Source organism: Heterodontus francisci, chromosome 4 (assembly GCF_036365525.1).
Source record: "Heterodontus francisci isolate sHetFra1 chromosome 4, sHetFra1.hap1, whole genome shotgun sequence".
NCBI classification, from domain to species: domain Eukaryota; kingdom Metazoa; phylum Chordata; class Chondrichthyes; order Heterodontiformes; family Heterodontidae; genus Heterodontus; species Heterodontus francisci.
This window is the reverse complement of record NC_090374.1, coordinates 175,455,325-175,471,714: the sequence shown is the minus strand read 5'-3', so window position 1 is coordinate 175,471,714 and position 16,390 is coordinate 175,455,325. Positions and strand designations below refer to the sequence as shown.

General features: G+C 44.7%; 2 protein-coding genes across 3 annotated transcripts in view; one reads left to right on the top strand and one right to left on the bottom strand.

The window, feature by feature from the left end:
- The window catches only part of c4h9orf85 (chromosome 4 C9orf85 homolog), a 30,028-nt gene extending 23,319 nt beyond the window's left edge, over positions 1 to 6,709 (bottom strand). Inside the window, exon 1 of one of the 2 annotated variants that reach the window (XM_068030597.1) lies at positions 6,113 to 6,709. In XM_068030597.1, the coding sequence (XP_067886698.1) occupies positions 6,113 to 6,214 (102 nt within the window). In that variant the 5' untranslated portion in view covers positions 6,215 to 6,709. The remainder of the gene's footprint in view (positions 1 to 6,112) is intronic. The other variant, XM_068030596.1, reaches the window with a different exon arrangement.
- The window catches only part of LOC137369414 (alpha/beta hydrolase domain-containing protein 17B), a 77,373-nt gene continuing 67,563 nt past the window's right edge, over positions 6,581 to 16,390 (top strand). The window contains exon 1 of the mRNA XM_068030594.1: positions 6,581 to 8,282. Coding sequence (XP_067886695.1) covers positions 7,816 to 8,282 — 467 coding nt within the window. The 5' untranslated portion in view covers positions 6,581 to 7,815. The remainder of the gene's footprint in view (positions 8,283 to 16,390) is intronic.

The following is a 16,390-nucleotide window of genomic DNA, read 5'->3' as shown; positions in this document are numbered from 1 at the left end:
GGAATGGCGACCAAACATTTAGGTTTTAAGGAGTACCTTAAAGGAGGACAGAGAGGGAAGAAGGTGAAGGGGTTCAGGGAGCGAATTCCAGAGCTTAGGGCTCAGAGAGCTGAAGGCATGGCTGCCAATGGTGCAGCGATTAAAATCGGGGATGTGCAAGACACCAGAATTGGAGGAGTCCAGAGATCTCAGAGGGTTGTAGCAGGTTACAAAGATGGGGAGAAGTGAAGCCATGGAGGGATTTAAAAACAAGGATGAGAATCTTAAAATTATGATGTTGCCAGACTAGGAACCAATGTAGGTCAGCGAGTACAGGGATGGTGGGTGAATAGGTCTTGGTGAGAGTTAGAATTTGGGCAGCAGGGCTTTGGATGAGTGTAAATTTATGGAGGGTAGAAGTTGGGAGACCGGCCTGAATAGCATTGGAATCGTCAAATTTCGAGGCATGGACGAAAATTTCAGCAGACGAACTGAAATCGGAATTGAGCAATGTTACAGAGATGGAAGGAGGCGGTCTTGGTGACGGAGCAGATATGTGGGTTGAAAACATATCTCAGGGTCAAATATTACACAAGATTGCAAACACTCCGGTTCAGCCTCAGTTGCCAGAGAGCGGGATGGAGTCAGTGACTGGGAACTGGTTTGTACCGGGGCCCTAAAATAATGGCTGCACAGTACGGTGCAGAATTGGGAAGAGAAGCCATTGTAGGTGACTTTCTGCTTATGACTGGATAGATAAGAATGGAACCAGGCAAGTGCAGGACCACTCAGTTGGATGACGGCGGAGGGGCATTGGAGGAAGATGGTGTGGTCAACTGTGTCAAAGGCTGCAGGCAGTTTGGGAAAAATGAGGAGGGATAGTTTACCTTTGTCACAATCACATTGGATATCATTTGTGACTTTGCTAAAAGCTATTTTGGTACTGTGGCAGGGATGGAAACCTGATTGGAGAGATTCAAATATGGAGCTCCAGGAAAGATGGGTACGGATTTTGGAGGCAACAACACGTTCAAGAACTTGGGAGAGGAAAAGGAGGTTGGAGATGGGGCGGTCATTTGCAAGGATGGTAGGGTCAACACAAGTATATTTAACACAAAAGAATTCACTAAAAAGGTTATTTAGAACATTTCTCTGAGTGACCACCTCTCCTTAAACGTCTCAGTCAAACCCTCAATAACATATTCCATGACTGCAACCGAAGTGCATTAACCCTCCTTATCCTCATGAACCTCTCAGAGTCATCTGAAATGATTGGCCGCTCCATTGTCAGCATTCATCTCTGGGGGACAGGTCATAATTGGACCCAGAACAACTCTCCCTGACTGAGCCAACATGTTCAGCAATGGTTTCTCCTCTCGCCACTGTACAGTCATCTCCAGAGTACCCCAAAGCTTCAACCTTGGTCCACTCCTCTTCCTTGTCTACATACTGCCCCAGGAGACATTATCCACAGATATAAACTTAGCTAAAGACACTCAGTTCTACCTTTCCTTCGCCGCTACATTCAATTCCACAATGACCTCCGTTTTATCAGCTTCCCCAATTGTCATGAAATCCTCATTTACAAATCTACCTTAAAGCCTCATCTTGCTCCACAGGTAACCTCGGCAATGTCTTCCAGCCCTACATCCCAGTTCACGTCCTACAGTTTACTACACATTTTCTGCTACACTATAACCTTCTAAACAATCGGGGTGCTACTATTCTGTAAACCCTTTTGCCTTGCCACTCATCGTCATGCTTCAAATGTTTCCTTATCGATCAAGCTTGAAAGCAAGCGTTCCCAAGTATCCAACTGCTGCGGCTTCTATTCTCGTACATGTAAAGGACCTTGCACAAGAGGAGCAAAATTCTTCCTTTTTCCTCAGCCGAGGATTCCCCTCCACTGTGGCTGACAGGGTCCTCGACCATGTCCACCCCATTTCCCGCACTTCTGTCCCCCCTTCCCCTCCCAGACCCACAACAGGGTTCCTCTTGTCCTCACTTTCCAGCCTACCATCCAAAGGATCATCCGTCACCATCTCCAGTACGATGCTACCAAACACATCTTCCCCTCCCGAAGCGACTGTTTGATCCACGACACCATGGTCCACTCCTCCATCACCTGACACCTACTCCCCTGCAATCGCAGGAGGTGTAATATCGGCCCTTTTACCTCCTCTCTCCTCACCATCCAAGACCCCAAACATTCCTTCCAGGTGAAGCAGTGATTTAGTTATACTTCTTTCAATTCAGCATACTGTATTCGCTGCTCACAATGCGGTTGCCTCCACATGGGGAAGACCAAATGCAGATTGGGTGACTGCTTTGCAGAACACTTCCACTCAATCCGTAAGCATGACCCTGAACTTCCAGTTGCTCGCCATTTTAATTCATCACCCCGTTCTCATGCCCACATTTCTGTCCTTGGCCTGCTGCAACATTCCAGTGATCAATGCAAGCTTGTGGAACAGCACCTCATTTCCCACTTACTCTACAGCCTTGCGGACTCAATATGGAGTCCAATAATTTCAGACCATGAGTTTATAGAGTCATTATGAAACAGAAGGAGGCCGAGCCCCATTATATATTTTTTTAAACTTATTATTTTTATACTTATTTATTTTTTAACATGATAGTCTTAAACTTGTTTTTCATGTTTTCGCTTTCCGACAGAGCTGTTCATTATTTTGCATTAGCATTCTCTGTGGACAAATGCTTTGCCTTTTATTACAACTATTTAGCATTCCATTTGCCATCTGTTCCATGACTTCTCAGTCATTTAATCTCTCCGTCTTATCACACACCTTCCCTTTCGTTTTTCTTCCTCTCCCCGCTTTCACATGCTCAAAGACTGTTACATATCTAACTTTTGCCAGTTCTGATGAAAGGTCACAGACCTGAAACTTCAACTGTTTCTCTCTACACAAATGCTGCCAGACCTGCCGAGTATTTCTGGCAACTTCTGTTCTCATTTCTAAGGTCAATGGATGTTTGATTATGTTAAAATGTAATTTATTACTGCCTGATGTTATGGGACTTACTCACGCTCAGACACTGGAAAATCCCACGTGCAGAATTTTCTTTCACTGACAAGTGCATTTTGGAGGCTAATCTCCAGTTCAAAGAATGATACAACACAGAAGAGGCGGCAGTGATGTAGTGGTAGACTAGTAATCCAGTGGCCCAGGCTAATGCTCTGGGTTCAAATCTGAATTCAATTAATAAATCTGCAATTAAAAGCAAGTCTAATGGTGAACATGAAACTATTGTTGACTGCTGTAAAAGCCCATCTGGTTAACTGATATCCTTTAGGGAAAGAAACCTGGTCTGGCCTACATGTCATCCCAGATCCACAGCAATGTGGTTGACTCTTAAACGCCCTCTGAAATGGCTTAGCAAGCCACTCAGTTGTACTAAACTGCTATGAAGTCTAAGCAATGGAATGAAACCAGACGGACTACCCGGCATCAACAATGGCAAACCCAGCTCTTTTGACCCTGCAAATTCCTCGTACTAACATCTGGGGGCTTGTGTCAAAATCATGTGTGGCACTACCACCATGCTAAATGGGAGAGATTTCAAACAGATCTAGCGACTCAAAACTTGGCATCCATGAGGCGCTCTCGGCCATCAGCAACAGGAGAATTGTATTCAACTACAATCTATAACCTAGTGGCCCAGCACATCCCTCACTCTACCATTACCATCAAGACAGATGACCAACCCTGGGATCAGTGAAGAGTGCAGGACAGCATGCCAGGAGCAGCACCAGGCATAACTAAAAGTGAGGTATGAGCCTGGTGAAGCTACAACACACGACTAATTGCATGCAAAACAGTGGAAGCAGCATGTAATAGATAGGACTAAGCGATCCACAACGAATAGGTCAGATCTAAGCTCTGCAGTCCTGCCACATCCAGTCATGAATGATGGTGGACAATTAAAACAGCAGGAGGCGGCAGCTCCACAAATATCCCCATCCTCAATGAGAGTCCAGCACATCAGTGCAAAAGACAAGGTTGCAGTATCCACCTTCAGCCAGAAGTGCTAAGTGGAAGATCCATCTTGGCCTCGTCCTGAGGTCCCCAGCATCACACATGCCAGTCTTCAGCCAATCTGATTCACTCCACGTGATATCAAGAAACGGCTGAAGGCACTGGATACTGCAAAGGCTATGGGTCTTGACAACATTCCGGCAATAGTACTGAAGACTTGTGCTCCAGAACTAGCCACGACCTTAGCCAAGCTGTTCCAGTACAGCTACAACATTGGCATCTTCCCAACAATGTGGAAAATTACCCAAGTATGTCCTGTGCAGAAAAAGCAGGACAAATCCAACCCAGCTAATTACCGCCCTATCAGTCTACTCTTCATCCTCAGAAAAGTGATGTAAGAGGTCATTGACAGTGCTATCAAGTGGCACTTGGTCAGCAATAACCTGCTCACTTATGCTCAGTTTGGGTTCCTCCAGGGCCACTCAGCTCCTGACCTTATGACAGCCTTGGTCCAAACATGGACAAAACAGCTGAACTCCAGAGGTGAGGTGAGAGCGACTGCCCCTGGCAGCATTTGACCGAATATGACATCAAGGAGCACTCGCAAAATTGGAGTCAATGGGAATCAGGGGAAATCTCCCCACTTGTCATACCTAGCACAAAGGTAGAGGTTGTGGTTGTTGGGGGTCAATCATCTCAGCTCCAGGACATCCTCAGGGTAATGTCCTAGGCCCAACCATCTTCAGCTTCTTCATCAATAACCTTCCCACCATCATGTCAGAAGTGGGGATGTTTGATGATTGCACAATGTTCAGCACCAGTCGTGACTCCTGAGATACTGAAGCAGCCCCTGTCCAGATGCAGCAAGACCTGGACAACATCCAGAATTGGGCTGATAAGTGGCAAGTAACATTCGCACCACACAAGTGCCAGGCAATGACCATCTCAAACAAGAGAAAATCTAACCATCTCCCCTTGATGTTCAATGGCATTACCATCACTGAACCCTTCACCATCAACATCCTGGAGTTACCACTGATCAGAAACTGAACTGGACCAGCCATATAAATGCTGTGGCTACAAGAGCAGGTCAGAGGCTAGGCATTCTGCAGTGAGTAACTCACCTCCTGACTCCCCAAAGCCTGTCCATCATCTACAAGGCACAAGTTAGGAGTGTGATGGAATACCCTCCACTTGCCCTGGATGGGTGCAGCTCCAACAGTACTCAAGAAACGCTACACCATCCAAATCAAAGGGGTCTGCTTGATTGGCACCCCATCCTCCACTTTAAACCTTCACTCCCTCCACCACTGACGCACAGCAGCAGCAATATGTACCATCTACAAGATACACAGCAACAACTCACCAAGCCTCCTTTGACAGCACCTTCCAAACCTGCAACCTCTACCACCTAAAAGTACAGGGGCAACAGATGCACAGGAACACCAACACCTGCAAGTTCCCCTTCAAACCATACACCATCCTGATTTTGAACTGTATCGCCCGTTCCTTCACCGATGGGTCAAAATCCTGGAACTCCCTCCATAACAGCACTCTTGGTGTACCTGCACCTCAAGGACTTGCAGCAGTTCAAGAAAACAGCTCACCACAACCTTCTCAAGGGCAATTAGGGTTGGGCAATAAATGCTGGCCTAGCCAGTAACACCCACATCCCATGACCAAATTTCAAAAAAAAGGCATTTCAGGTCGTCATGCCTGTGCTGGCTCTTTGAAAGAGCTACCCAATTAGACCCACTTCCCCCGCCACCCACCCCCCCCTCTCCCTCTCAAAACCGCTCTTTCCCCATAGCTCAGCAAAATTTCTTTTTCAAGTATTTATCCAATTCCCTTTTAAAAAGTTACTATTAAATCTACTCCCACTGCACTTGTAGGTAGTACATTCATCATAACTTGCTGTGTTTTAAATAAAAACATCCCCTTCGGGTTATTTTACTAACTTAAATTTGTGTTTTGTGGTTACCGATCCTGCTATTAAGAGTAACAGTTTCGCCTTATTTACTGTATCAAAACCCTTCACCACTTTGAATGGTGAAATAAATGATTAAAAATAACACTAATCTAGAAGTGATAAACTTGAAGAACGTGTTTCATTGCACAATAAAACTGCTACTTACCTTCATCTTTTCACTTTTGTCATATCTGTCATTTTTGAACCCAGTAACGTTCTGATACTTCTGTGCCCTTTTTCGTGCGACATTTCCTTTCTCAGAGCTCATTTTTTTCCCCACAAATTATAAGATAATTTTTGCAAAAAAACCACATGCACAACCCAGGAACTACGACTACCCCGGAAGTGATAGGAGCGAAATCACTTGGACACCAAAATAATAATGCCATTCGATTGGCCCCACCTCTGTTCCCTTGCACCCGATTGGCCGCTCTGACTAGCGCCTGACATAGTGATTGGCTGACCTGCACATCTATCACCACAATTCAACCATCCAAAGAGGGTAAAGGGCGGGACCTAGGCGGGCCAGTCTCCAGCGCTTGCTGCGGCCTCTTTGAAGCGATTGGTCCGGTTTAGTTCGTTGACCCCGCCCCCAATTTAAAAAAAACGTTTCTGGGCCTTTGCATTTTAAAAAAAATCTTCCGATCATTGACAACCTTCTTCTCAATCGTACTAATTAAGGGAGCTCCCCAAAGCAGCATCTGTGAGGGAGAAGACAGTGGAATGGCTGGTCAGACAATATGGGCTTTGCGAAGCTTCTCACAGCGCTGTGCGCTTGCGTAATCCCCGTGAACGGTCTGCCGTCTACCCAGGATGGTAACCCGCGCATGCGCCACCTCCTTAGCCACTCTAACTCTTTGCTTCCCTCTCCACAGCTGCTGCCAGACCTGCTGACTATTTCCAGCACTCGGTTTTTATTTCGGATTTCCGTATCCGCAGTATTTTGCTTTTATTTATCCTTATCCACGCTCCCAGCTTCGAGGTGTCCGTAATACGCATGCGCGCTACGCAGCTTCCCGCCGCACGTTCAAACGCGCATGCGCCCCAACTAGGTACCCCCGCCCACTTCCAAGCGTGTCCACCGCGCATGTCCGCCACCGACTGCCCGCCCCTCTCCTGGCCTTCCTTTTCCCCGCCCAACAGTTTCCAAAGGCGTATTCGTCCTATTGCTGTTTGTACATAATTTAAAAAAAAATAGTAAAGTATGGAAACGCTTCGGTCAGTAGGCTTAGAAATATCACGGATGTGAGAGGAAAGCCGCTGGATCGGGACCGAGTGTCTGAGCAGATAGGGTTCTTCTCTTTTATTCGCCGTGTGGAAGCTGCGGAACCTGGCGGAGGTTCCGCCGACGATTGTGTCCCCCCCCCCCACCTCAGCTCCAGGCCGGCGCCTTGTGTCGCCTGCTAAACCCATCCCAGCAGCAGGTGGGGGGGAATATCGCCGCATCATTGCCCCGGAAGCCGGGCGAGGAGACCTGGGGCCCTGTGTGTGTGTGGATTAAGTCGGTGCCCTCATTCCCTCAATAAGAGAGGGGGAAGGTGTTTCTCGTCTTTCCTCGCTACTCAATGACTTGGATGCTCGGCTGAAGTTTATAAATGACTCCATCTCTTCACTTCCACTTGGATCTATGAAGGGGGGGAAATCTGCAGAAAAGACCGTTTTTTTACTGTGCAATTTATCCTTCAAATATCTATAATATCTTTTATTTCGAGTTGATTATGTTATGTATCAGATCTCATCGCCTCTGAGAAGCGAAAGAGAATTTACTCAAGGGAGTTGGGGTGAGAAATTTCATGTTTAAACTCTGCAGACCTGCAATCACTGGAATAATTTATTTCTTTATTGGACTGGGTCTCTTAAAGTCTTGCTATGAATAACCTGTCCCTGAGTGAGCTCTGTTGCCTCTTCTGCTGCCCTCCGTGCCCGGGTCGCATCGCCTCTAAGCTAGCCTTCCTGCCCCCTGAGCCCACCTACGCGCTGCTGGCCGACGAGGCCGGGGGCCGCTGGAACCTACACTTGTCGGAGCGGGCCGACTGGCAGTACTCCCAGCGGGAGAAGGACTCCATCGAGGCCTTCATGACCAGGACCAGTCGGGGCAACCGCATCTCCTGCATGTTCATCCGCTGCTCGCCCAGCGCCAGGTTCACCCTGCTCTTCTCGCACGGCAACGCGGTGGACCTGGGCCAGATGAGCAGCTTCTACATCGGCCTGGGCTCCAGGATTAACTGCAACGTCTTCTCGTACGACTACTCGGGCTACGGGGCCAGTTCCGGGAAACCTTCCGAGAAGAACCTCTACGCAGACGTGGACGCGGCCTGGCAAGCCCTTAGGACCAGGTAGGGAGATGTGCAACCTTTATCCTCACAGAAAGAGGCCATTTAGCCCATCTTGCCTGCGCTGGCTCTTTTCACAGCTCTCCAGTTAATCCGACTCCAATCGACTGTTCTGAGATGTCATCGACCTGAAACTTTAACTCTGCTTCTCTCTTCACAGATACTGCCGGACCTGCTGAGCGTTTCCAACGTTTTCTTTTTTTATTTCACAGTTCCAGCATCCGTGATATTTTGCTCTTGCATTAGTCCCACTCTACCCATTCTCCATAAGCCTGCAAATGTTTCTCCTTCAAATATTTAACTAACTCCCTTTTGAAAGTAACCCCCAGTTACCTTATTAAATGTATTATCTGTTCATAGTTTGTTTCAAGTTGAGAACATGTGAATATAAACATTTTTTTCTCCTTGTCACCCATCTTCGCCCTTCCCCCTTCAATCCGCCCAACAGAACATTTTCTCTTGAGTCCAACACTGTTATCTTGCGAGTTGTAATTTGTGTAGATAGTTTTGCAACCAGTTTCATTGTCAATCAGAATGGGAGGTTTTATATCTATTTTCTGTAATCAGTTAAGTTCCTATTAATAATAGTTCCTATCAATGCTTAACTCAAATCATGTGAGAAAATGTCAGTTTTCAAGTCCCACTGCTGAGAATTGAGCACATAATATAGTCAGACATTTCAGTACAGTACCGGTGAGTTTTTGCAGTATGGGTTGGAAAATGATTGGGAGGTAGGGGACAAAGAGTGGGAATAAAGGGGTATATACTGAGATTGGCACAATGTGACAAGTGCTGTTCCCAGATATTTATTCTGGGGCCTCAGTTATTATCCATGACTTGAAAAAGGAGTAGAGGGTTATATATCAAAGTTTGCAGATGGCACTAAGTTGGGAAAGAAAGACTTGCATTTATATAGTTCCTGTCGCAACCTCAGGAAGTGCTTTACGGCCAATGAAGTATTTTTTTGAAGTGTAGTTGCTGTTGCAATGTAACAAATGCAGCAGCCAAAATTGCACACAGCAAGCTCTCACAAAGAGCAACGTGATAATGACACGATAATCTATTTTATTGATGTTGATTAAGGAATAAATATTGGCCCAGGACACCGGGGATAACTCCCTTCTTCAGATAGTGGTATGGGATCTTTTACTTTCAGCTGAGATAGCTGATTGGCCACAAAAAATAGGAGCAGAAGTAGATCATATGGTGCATCGACCCTGCTCTGCCATTCTATATGATCATGGCTGATCTTGGGCTTCAATTCCACTTTCCTGCCTGCTCCCCATATTCTTTGATTCCCCGCGAGACCAAAAATCTATCTATCCCAGCCTTAAATGTATTCAACAATGGAGCACCCACAACCCTCTGGGGTTGAAAATTCCAAAGATTCACAACCCTTCGAGTGAAGTAATTTCTTCTCATCCCAGCCCTGGAATGATCAGCCTCTTACCCTGAGACTGTGTTCCCGTATCCTAGATTCCCCTACCAGCAGAAACAATCTCTTGGCTTCTACCCTATCAAGCCCTTTCAGAATCTTGTATATCTCAATTAGATCGCCTCTCATTCTTCTAAACTCCAGAGAATATAGGCCCAATTTACTCAGCCTGTCATCATAGGACGACCCCCTCATCCCAGGGACCAATTTAGTAAATCTTTGCTGCACTGCCTCCAGTGCAAGTATATCCTTTCTTAAATGTGGAGACCAAAACTGCACACAGTATTCCAGGTACGGTCTCACCAAAGCCTGTACAATTTTAGTAAAACTTTATTCCTGTACTCCAATCCCCTTGCCATTTGCCTTCCTAATAGCATGCTGCAACTGCATGTTAACTTTGTGTGTTCTCTGTACAAGCACTCCCAAGTCTCTCAGAACATCAACACTTGCCAGTTTCACACCTTTTTAAAAAAAAAAATTCTGATTTTCTATTATTACGACCAAAGTGAACAACTTCACACTTCCTTACATTAAACTCTATTTGCCATCTTGTTGCCCACTCACTTAACCTGTCTATATCTTTTTGCAGCCTCTCTATGTCCTCTCCGCAGCTTACCTTTCTACTGAGCTTTGTATTATCAGCAAAAGTAGATACATTACTCTCTGTCTCTTCATCCAAGTCATTAATATAGAGTGTAAATAGCTAAGGCCCCAGCACTGATCCTTGCTGGACCCCACTATTCACTGCCTGTCAACTTGAAAATGTCCCATTTATGCCCACTCTCTGCTTCCTGTCTGTTAACCAATCCTCTATCCACACTAATATATTACCCCCAACACCATGAGCCCTTATCTTGCCTATTAATCTTCTATGTGGCACCTTATTGAATGCCTTTTGAAAATCCAGGTATACTACATCTACTGGTTCCCCTTTATCTACCCTACTAGTTACATCTTCAGAAAATTCTAATAAATTTGTCAAACAGGATCTCCTTTTAGTAAAACCATGCTGACTTGTTCTAATTGTACTATGCTTTTACAAGTGCATTGTTAAGACTTCTTTAATAATGGTTTCCAGCATCTTCCCAATGACTAATAGGCTATCTACCCTGTAGTTCCCTGTTTTTTTTCTACCTACTTTCTTGAAAAGCTGTGTAACATTTGCCAACTTCCAATCTGACGGGACCATTCCTGAATCTGAAGAATTCTGGAAAATCATAGCGAGCGCATCTACTATCTCTGCAGCTATTTCTTTTCGAACCCTAGGGCATAGGCCATCTGGTCCCAGGGACTTGTCAGATTTTAGTCCGTCAAGTTTCTCCAATACTTTTGGAGTATCAAAATTGTTTCTTTAAATGTTTCCCACAGTTCATATACAGCCATACCTTCCAGTCTATTTATCCAATTAACCTTAGCCAGTTCTCCCCTCACACCTTCATAATTGGCTTTGTTTAAGTTTAAGATTTTTGTTTGTGACTGAAATGTGTCACTTTCAAACTTCACATGAAATTCAATGGTATTATCCCAGTGGATCTGACCTCAGAAAGTATTGGAGGCCAACAGAATGGGACAGGAAGGGCCAGAGCGTTTAACAAGAATTGTACATTGGCACATAAGGTCATTGCAGGGAATAGAGGTAAAAATGAAATTTAAAGTTCCTTTATCTGAATGCACGCAGCACCTGTAATAAGATAGATGAACTAGTGGCACGAAAACAGCTAAATGATCTAGATCTAATTGCCATTACTGAGACATGGTTACATGTTGGCCCTCGTTTTAACATCTCATCCAAAATCCAGGAGACCGAGTAAGTAGTACAAATGGGAGCAGGAAATTACAAAGGGCACAGACAGTTTAAGTAAGTGGGCAAAACTGTGGCAAATGGAGTTCAGTGTTGAGTAGTGTGAGGTCATCCACTTTAGATCCAAGAAAGACAGGACAGAATATTTCCTTAATGAAGTAATGAGCAAAGAAATGTGGATGGAAATCATGAAAGGCTAGTGAACAGGTACAAAACGCGATCAAAAAAGCTACTGGAATGTTGGCCTTAATCTTAAAGGGACTGGAATATAAAGGGGAGGATGTTATGCTTTAGTTATATAGAGCCTTGCTGAGACCCCGTGTAGAGTTCAGTTATAGGCAATGTGGTACAGGAAGGCTATATTGGAGGGAATGCAGTGCAGATTCACCTGAATGATACTGGGGCAGAAAGGATTAAATTCCAAGGACAGGTTGCATAAACTTGCCTAATAATCCCTGAAATATAAAATATTGTGGTTATATAGAATTTACAGGATCTCTATTGGTGTTTATACTCCATATGAGCCTCCTCCCAGCCTACTTCATCTCCCCCTATCAGCATGACCTCCTATTCCTTTTCCCTCATTTATCTAGCTTCCCCTTAAATGTATCTATTCTATGCTGGTCACCTCAACCACTCCCCTTGGTAGTGAGTTCCGCATACTCACCACTCTCTGGGTAAAAAAGTTTCTCCTGAATTCCCTATTGAATTTATTGGGGACCATGTTATATTTCTGACCCCCAGTTTTGGTGTCTCCCACAGATTTGAAGCATCCTCCCTATGTCTTTCCTACTGTACCCCTTAAGAATTTTCAAGACTTCTGTTGGGTCATCCTCAGCCATCTCTTTTCTAGGGAAAAGAGCCCCAGTGTGTTCAATTTTTGCTGTTCTCTCCGTTCTAGTATCATCCTTGTAAATCTTTTTTATACCTCCTCTAGTACCTCAGATCTTTTTTATAATATGGTTACCAGAACTATGCAAGTATCCCAAGTGTAATCTCACCAAGGTGTTTAAAATGGTAGAGATCTGATAGGGAACAGGGATATTTCCTCTGGTGGGGAGTCCAAAACAAGGGGGCATAATCTTAAAATTAGAGCTCTGCCATTGAGGAGTGAAGCACTTTTTCACACAAAGCACAGTGGAAATCTGGAACTCTCTTTTCCCCGCTGCCTCCCCAAAAAAAACTGTTGAGGCTGGGGGCCAGTTGAAGCTTTTGAGACTGAAACGGATAGATAGCTTTTTGTTAGCTAAGGGATACGGAGCAATGGTGGGTAAATGGAGTTCAGGTACGGATCAGCCCTGATCTAATCGAATGGCAAAGCAGACTTGAGGGGCTGAATGGCCTCCTGTTCCTGTATTCCTAAACAAGTATGTAGATAGTTTTTGTCTTGTTGCCTTTCTGTCATGCTTGTATTTGAACATATTTTGTCTAAATTATAAGTATGTCCAGTAACTAATGATGCTGCATCATAGAAGATGTATAAGCTGGTGGTGCAGGCTGATTCATTGCTGGGAATTGTGTTCTCTACTTATGGTCTCAACATGTTTTCTTTAGTAGGATGGTGAGGCATGACCTCAGATTTAGTCTGGATCTAAGTGATTTCCTGTGGATTACTTTGTGTAAGCCTAGTTGAAAGGAACTGTAACCATATATGTGGCTAACATTGACATGGAGACAATTGGTTCTATTGAATGCATCCTTAGGAATATTTGTTTACTATGCACCCACCAAATACAGTGGAACAAAGACTGTAGAATTGGCCTGATTTCTGGTTCTGTCAATGTCACTGGTCAGTGCTAATTTTACCTCAATATAGATGTGAATTCTGACATTCTGTACTTCTGGAAGTATTAAAAACTGGTTGAAAATAGTGACACTGCATGTCACTTTTCTGCCCTTTTCAAGTGGCTCACTCTTGCCTCTGTGTCATAAGGTAGTCATAGAGTTAAACAGCACCAAAACAGGCCCTTTGGCCCACCGTGTCCCCGCCGGCCATCAAGCCTATCTATTCTAATCCCATTTTCCAGCACTACCCAGTAGCCTTGTATGCTATGGCGTTTCAAGTGCTCATCTAAATGCTGCTTAAATGTTGAGGGTTCTTGCCTCTACCACCTCTTCGGGCAGTGCGTCCCAGATTCCAACCACCCTCTGGGTGAAAATTGTTTTCCTCAGATCACCTCTAAACCTCCTGCCCCTTACTTTAAATCTATGCCCCCTGGTTATGCCCCCTCCACTAAGGGAAAAAGTTTCTTTCTATCTACTCTATCTCTGCCGCTCATAATTTTCTATACCTCAATCAGGTCCCCCTCGGCCCCCTCTGCTCGAAGGAAAACAACCCAAGCCTATCCAGTCTCTCTTCATAGCTGAAATGCTCCAGCCCAAGCAACATCCTGGTGAATCTCCTCTACAGCCTCTCCAGTGCAATCACATCCTTCCTATAGTGTGGTGACCAGAACTGTACACAGTACTCCAGCTGTGGCTTAACTAGTGTTTTATACAGCTCCAACATAACCTCCCTGGGTTAATCCACTCCAGTGAATTAACTTAGGCTGGTACCAGTGCCATACTGAGGGACTGCTGCATGGACTGGGGTTCCGTCTTTCACATGAGATGTTAAACCGAGGCCCTATCTGCCCCCTCAGGTGAATGTAAAAGATCTCGTAGCATATATTTTGAAGGAGAACAGGGGTGTTCACACGGCCAGTATTTATCCCTCAAACAACACCAGCGAAAACAAATTATCTGATCATTTATCTCATTGCTATTTGTGGGGCTTTGCTGTCTGCAAGTTCGCTGCCTTATTTCCCTATCGTGCATGTGCTGATTCTTTGAAAGAGCTCTCCAATTTAGCCCCACACTCCAGCTTTTTCCCCCATAACACTGTCAGTTAATTCTCCAATTGCCTCTTGAAGTTTCCTATGGAATCTGCTTCCACCACCCTTTCAGGGAGTGTGCTTCAGATCTTAACAAACCTCTGTGTGATAAGGTTTCTCTTCATTTCCCCTCTAGTTCTTCTGCCAATTATTTTAACTCTGTGACCCCTGGTTACTGATTCACTTGCCAGAGGAAAAAGTTGCTCCCGACTTGCTCTGTCAGAACCCCTCATAATTTTGAACGCCACTATCATGGCTCCCATTAACCTTCTCTGCTCTAAGGAGAGCAATCTCAACTTCTGCAATTTCTCCACATAACTGAAGTGTCTCATCCCTGGCATCATCCTGGTAAACCTTCCAAGGCCTTGACATCCTTCCTAAAATGTGGTTCCAGAATTAGACACACTATTCCAGTTGAGGCCTGACCAGTGATTTGACCTGCTAGTACTTGTCTCCAGCAGTATGAGTGTAGGCCTGGGAGGAGGACATCTGCCCATCCTTTAGAGTAACGCACAACTTATGAAGCAGGGAGGGTTAATTATCGGGGGAGGATTATTAGCTCTGGAAACCTGTTGCCCAATTTCAATCTTACTATTCTGGATTGCATGATCAAGATGCACGAGTAACTTGACTTTCAGTTTTTCTCTTTCCCCCTCAAACTGTTAATCTGATGAGAATCTTTTAAGGCATGAACATTTCACACCAAAATTGATCATGACTAAATGATTAGTATACGATATGGTTTTTTCAAAACAATGGTGTACTTAATAGCACAGAATTCTCCATGCTACCTCATATTTTGAGAGAGGTAATGGGAGGAGAATATCTGGCAATGCCAGGATTGGAGTAAGGCAAAGGGGGAAGAATTCAACGGCTTGCATTTATATAGCACCTTTATTATAATAAAATGTCCCAAGGTGCTTCACACGAGCGCTTTATCAAACAAAACTCAACACCAAGCCACATAAGGAGATTAGGACAGACGACCAAAATCTTGGTCAAAGAGGAAGGTTTTAAGGAGCGTCTTGAATTCCAGAACTCGGGGCCTTGGCAGGTGAAGACACAGATGCTAATGGTGGAGCAAATTAAAATAGGCAATGCTCAAGAGTCCGGAATTGGAGGAGCAAAGAGATCTCAGAGCATTGTGGGGCTGGAGGAGATTATAAAGATAGAGAGGGACGAGATCCATGGAAGGATTTGAAAACAAGGATTAGAATTTTAAAATTGAGCTGTGCCTTTTGGGAGCCAGTGTTGGTCAAGAAGTACAGGTGATGGGTGAACAGGTCTTGGTGCAAGTTAGGATAGGTGCAGCAAAGTTTTGGATGAGCACGAGTTTAAGGAGCGTGAATGATGGGAGTCCAGCCAAGAGAGCATTGGAACAGTCAAGTGTAGAAATAACAATGGCGTGGATGAGGATTTCTGCAGCAGGTACGCTGTGGCAGAGGCAGAGTCGGACGATGTCATGGAGGTGGAAGTGGGCAGTAAAATTGAAGGAACTCCTAGTTCTACCCTGCTTGCACCCCACTCCATTTCCCCCATCATAGGTTGCCTCTCTCAGACATTTTGAGTGTGGTGGATTCAGTAGGAGCTCCTAACTTTTTTTTTTAAAGTGAGTGTTTAACCACCTTTTTACAGGGAACTTGCACAGAAACCATTCAGTTATTGTAATTTGACTTGTTCTGGTTAGTTTTCCAACAAACTAGTGCTAATACACCATTCATTAGCCCACTTTCCCTATTCCCATTAGTTGGTTGACCACAAATATTGAAGACTGCATTATTTCGCTGTTGCATCAGTTCATTCTCCTACTGAACTGTGGCACAGACCATTGATTTGGTTGTGTGTATTTTTTGCCTTGTGCACTTGTTGCCAGTCTGTTCTGTGGTTTCAATATATATTAATTCTTAGAAAAGAAAAATAAGTTTGTACTTGAGGTCCTTTTTGGGCTTTGTTTTTTAAAATTTCTATCTGAGATAATGCTACTCCGAATCAATAGTTCTGA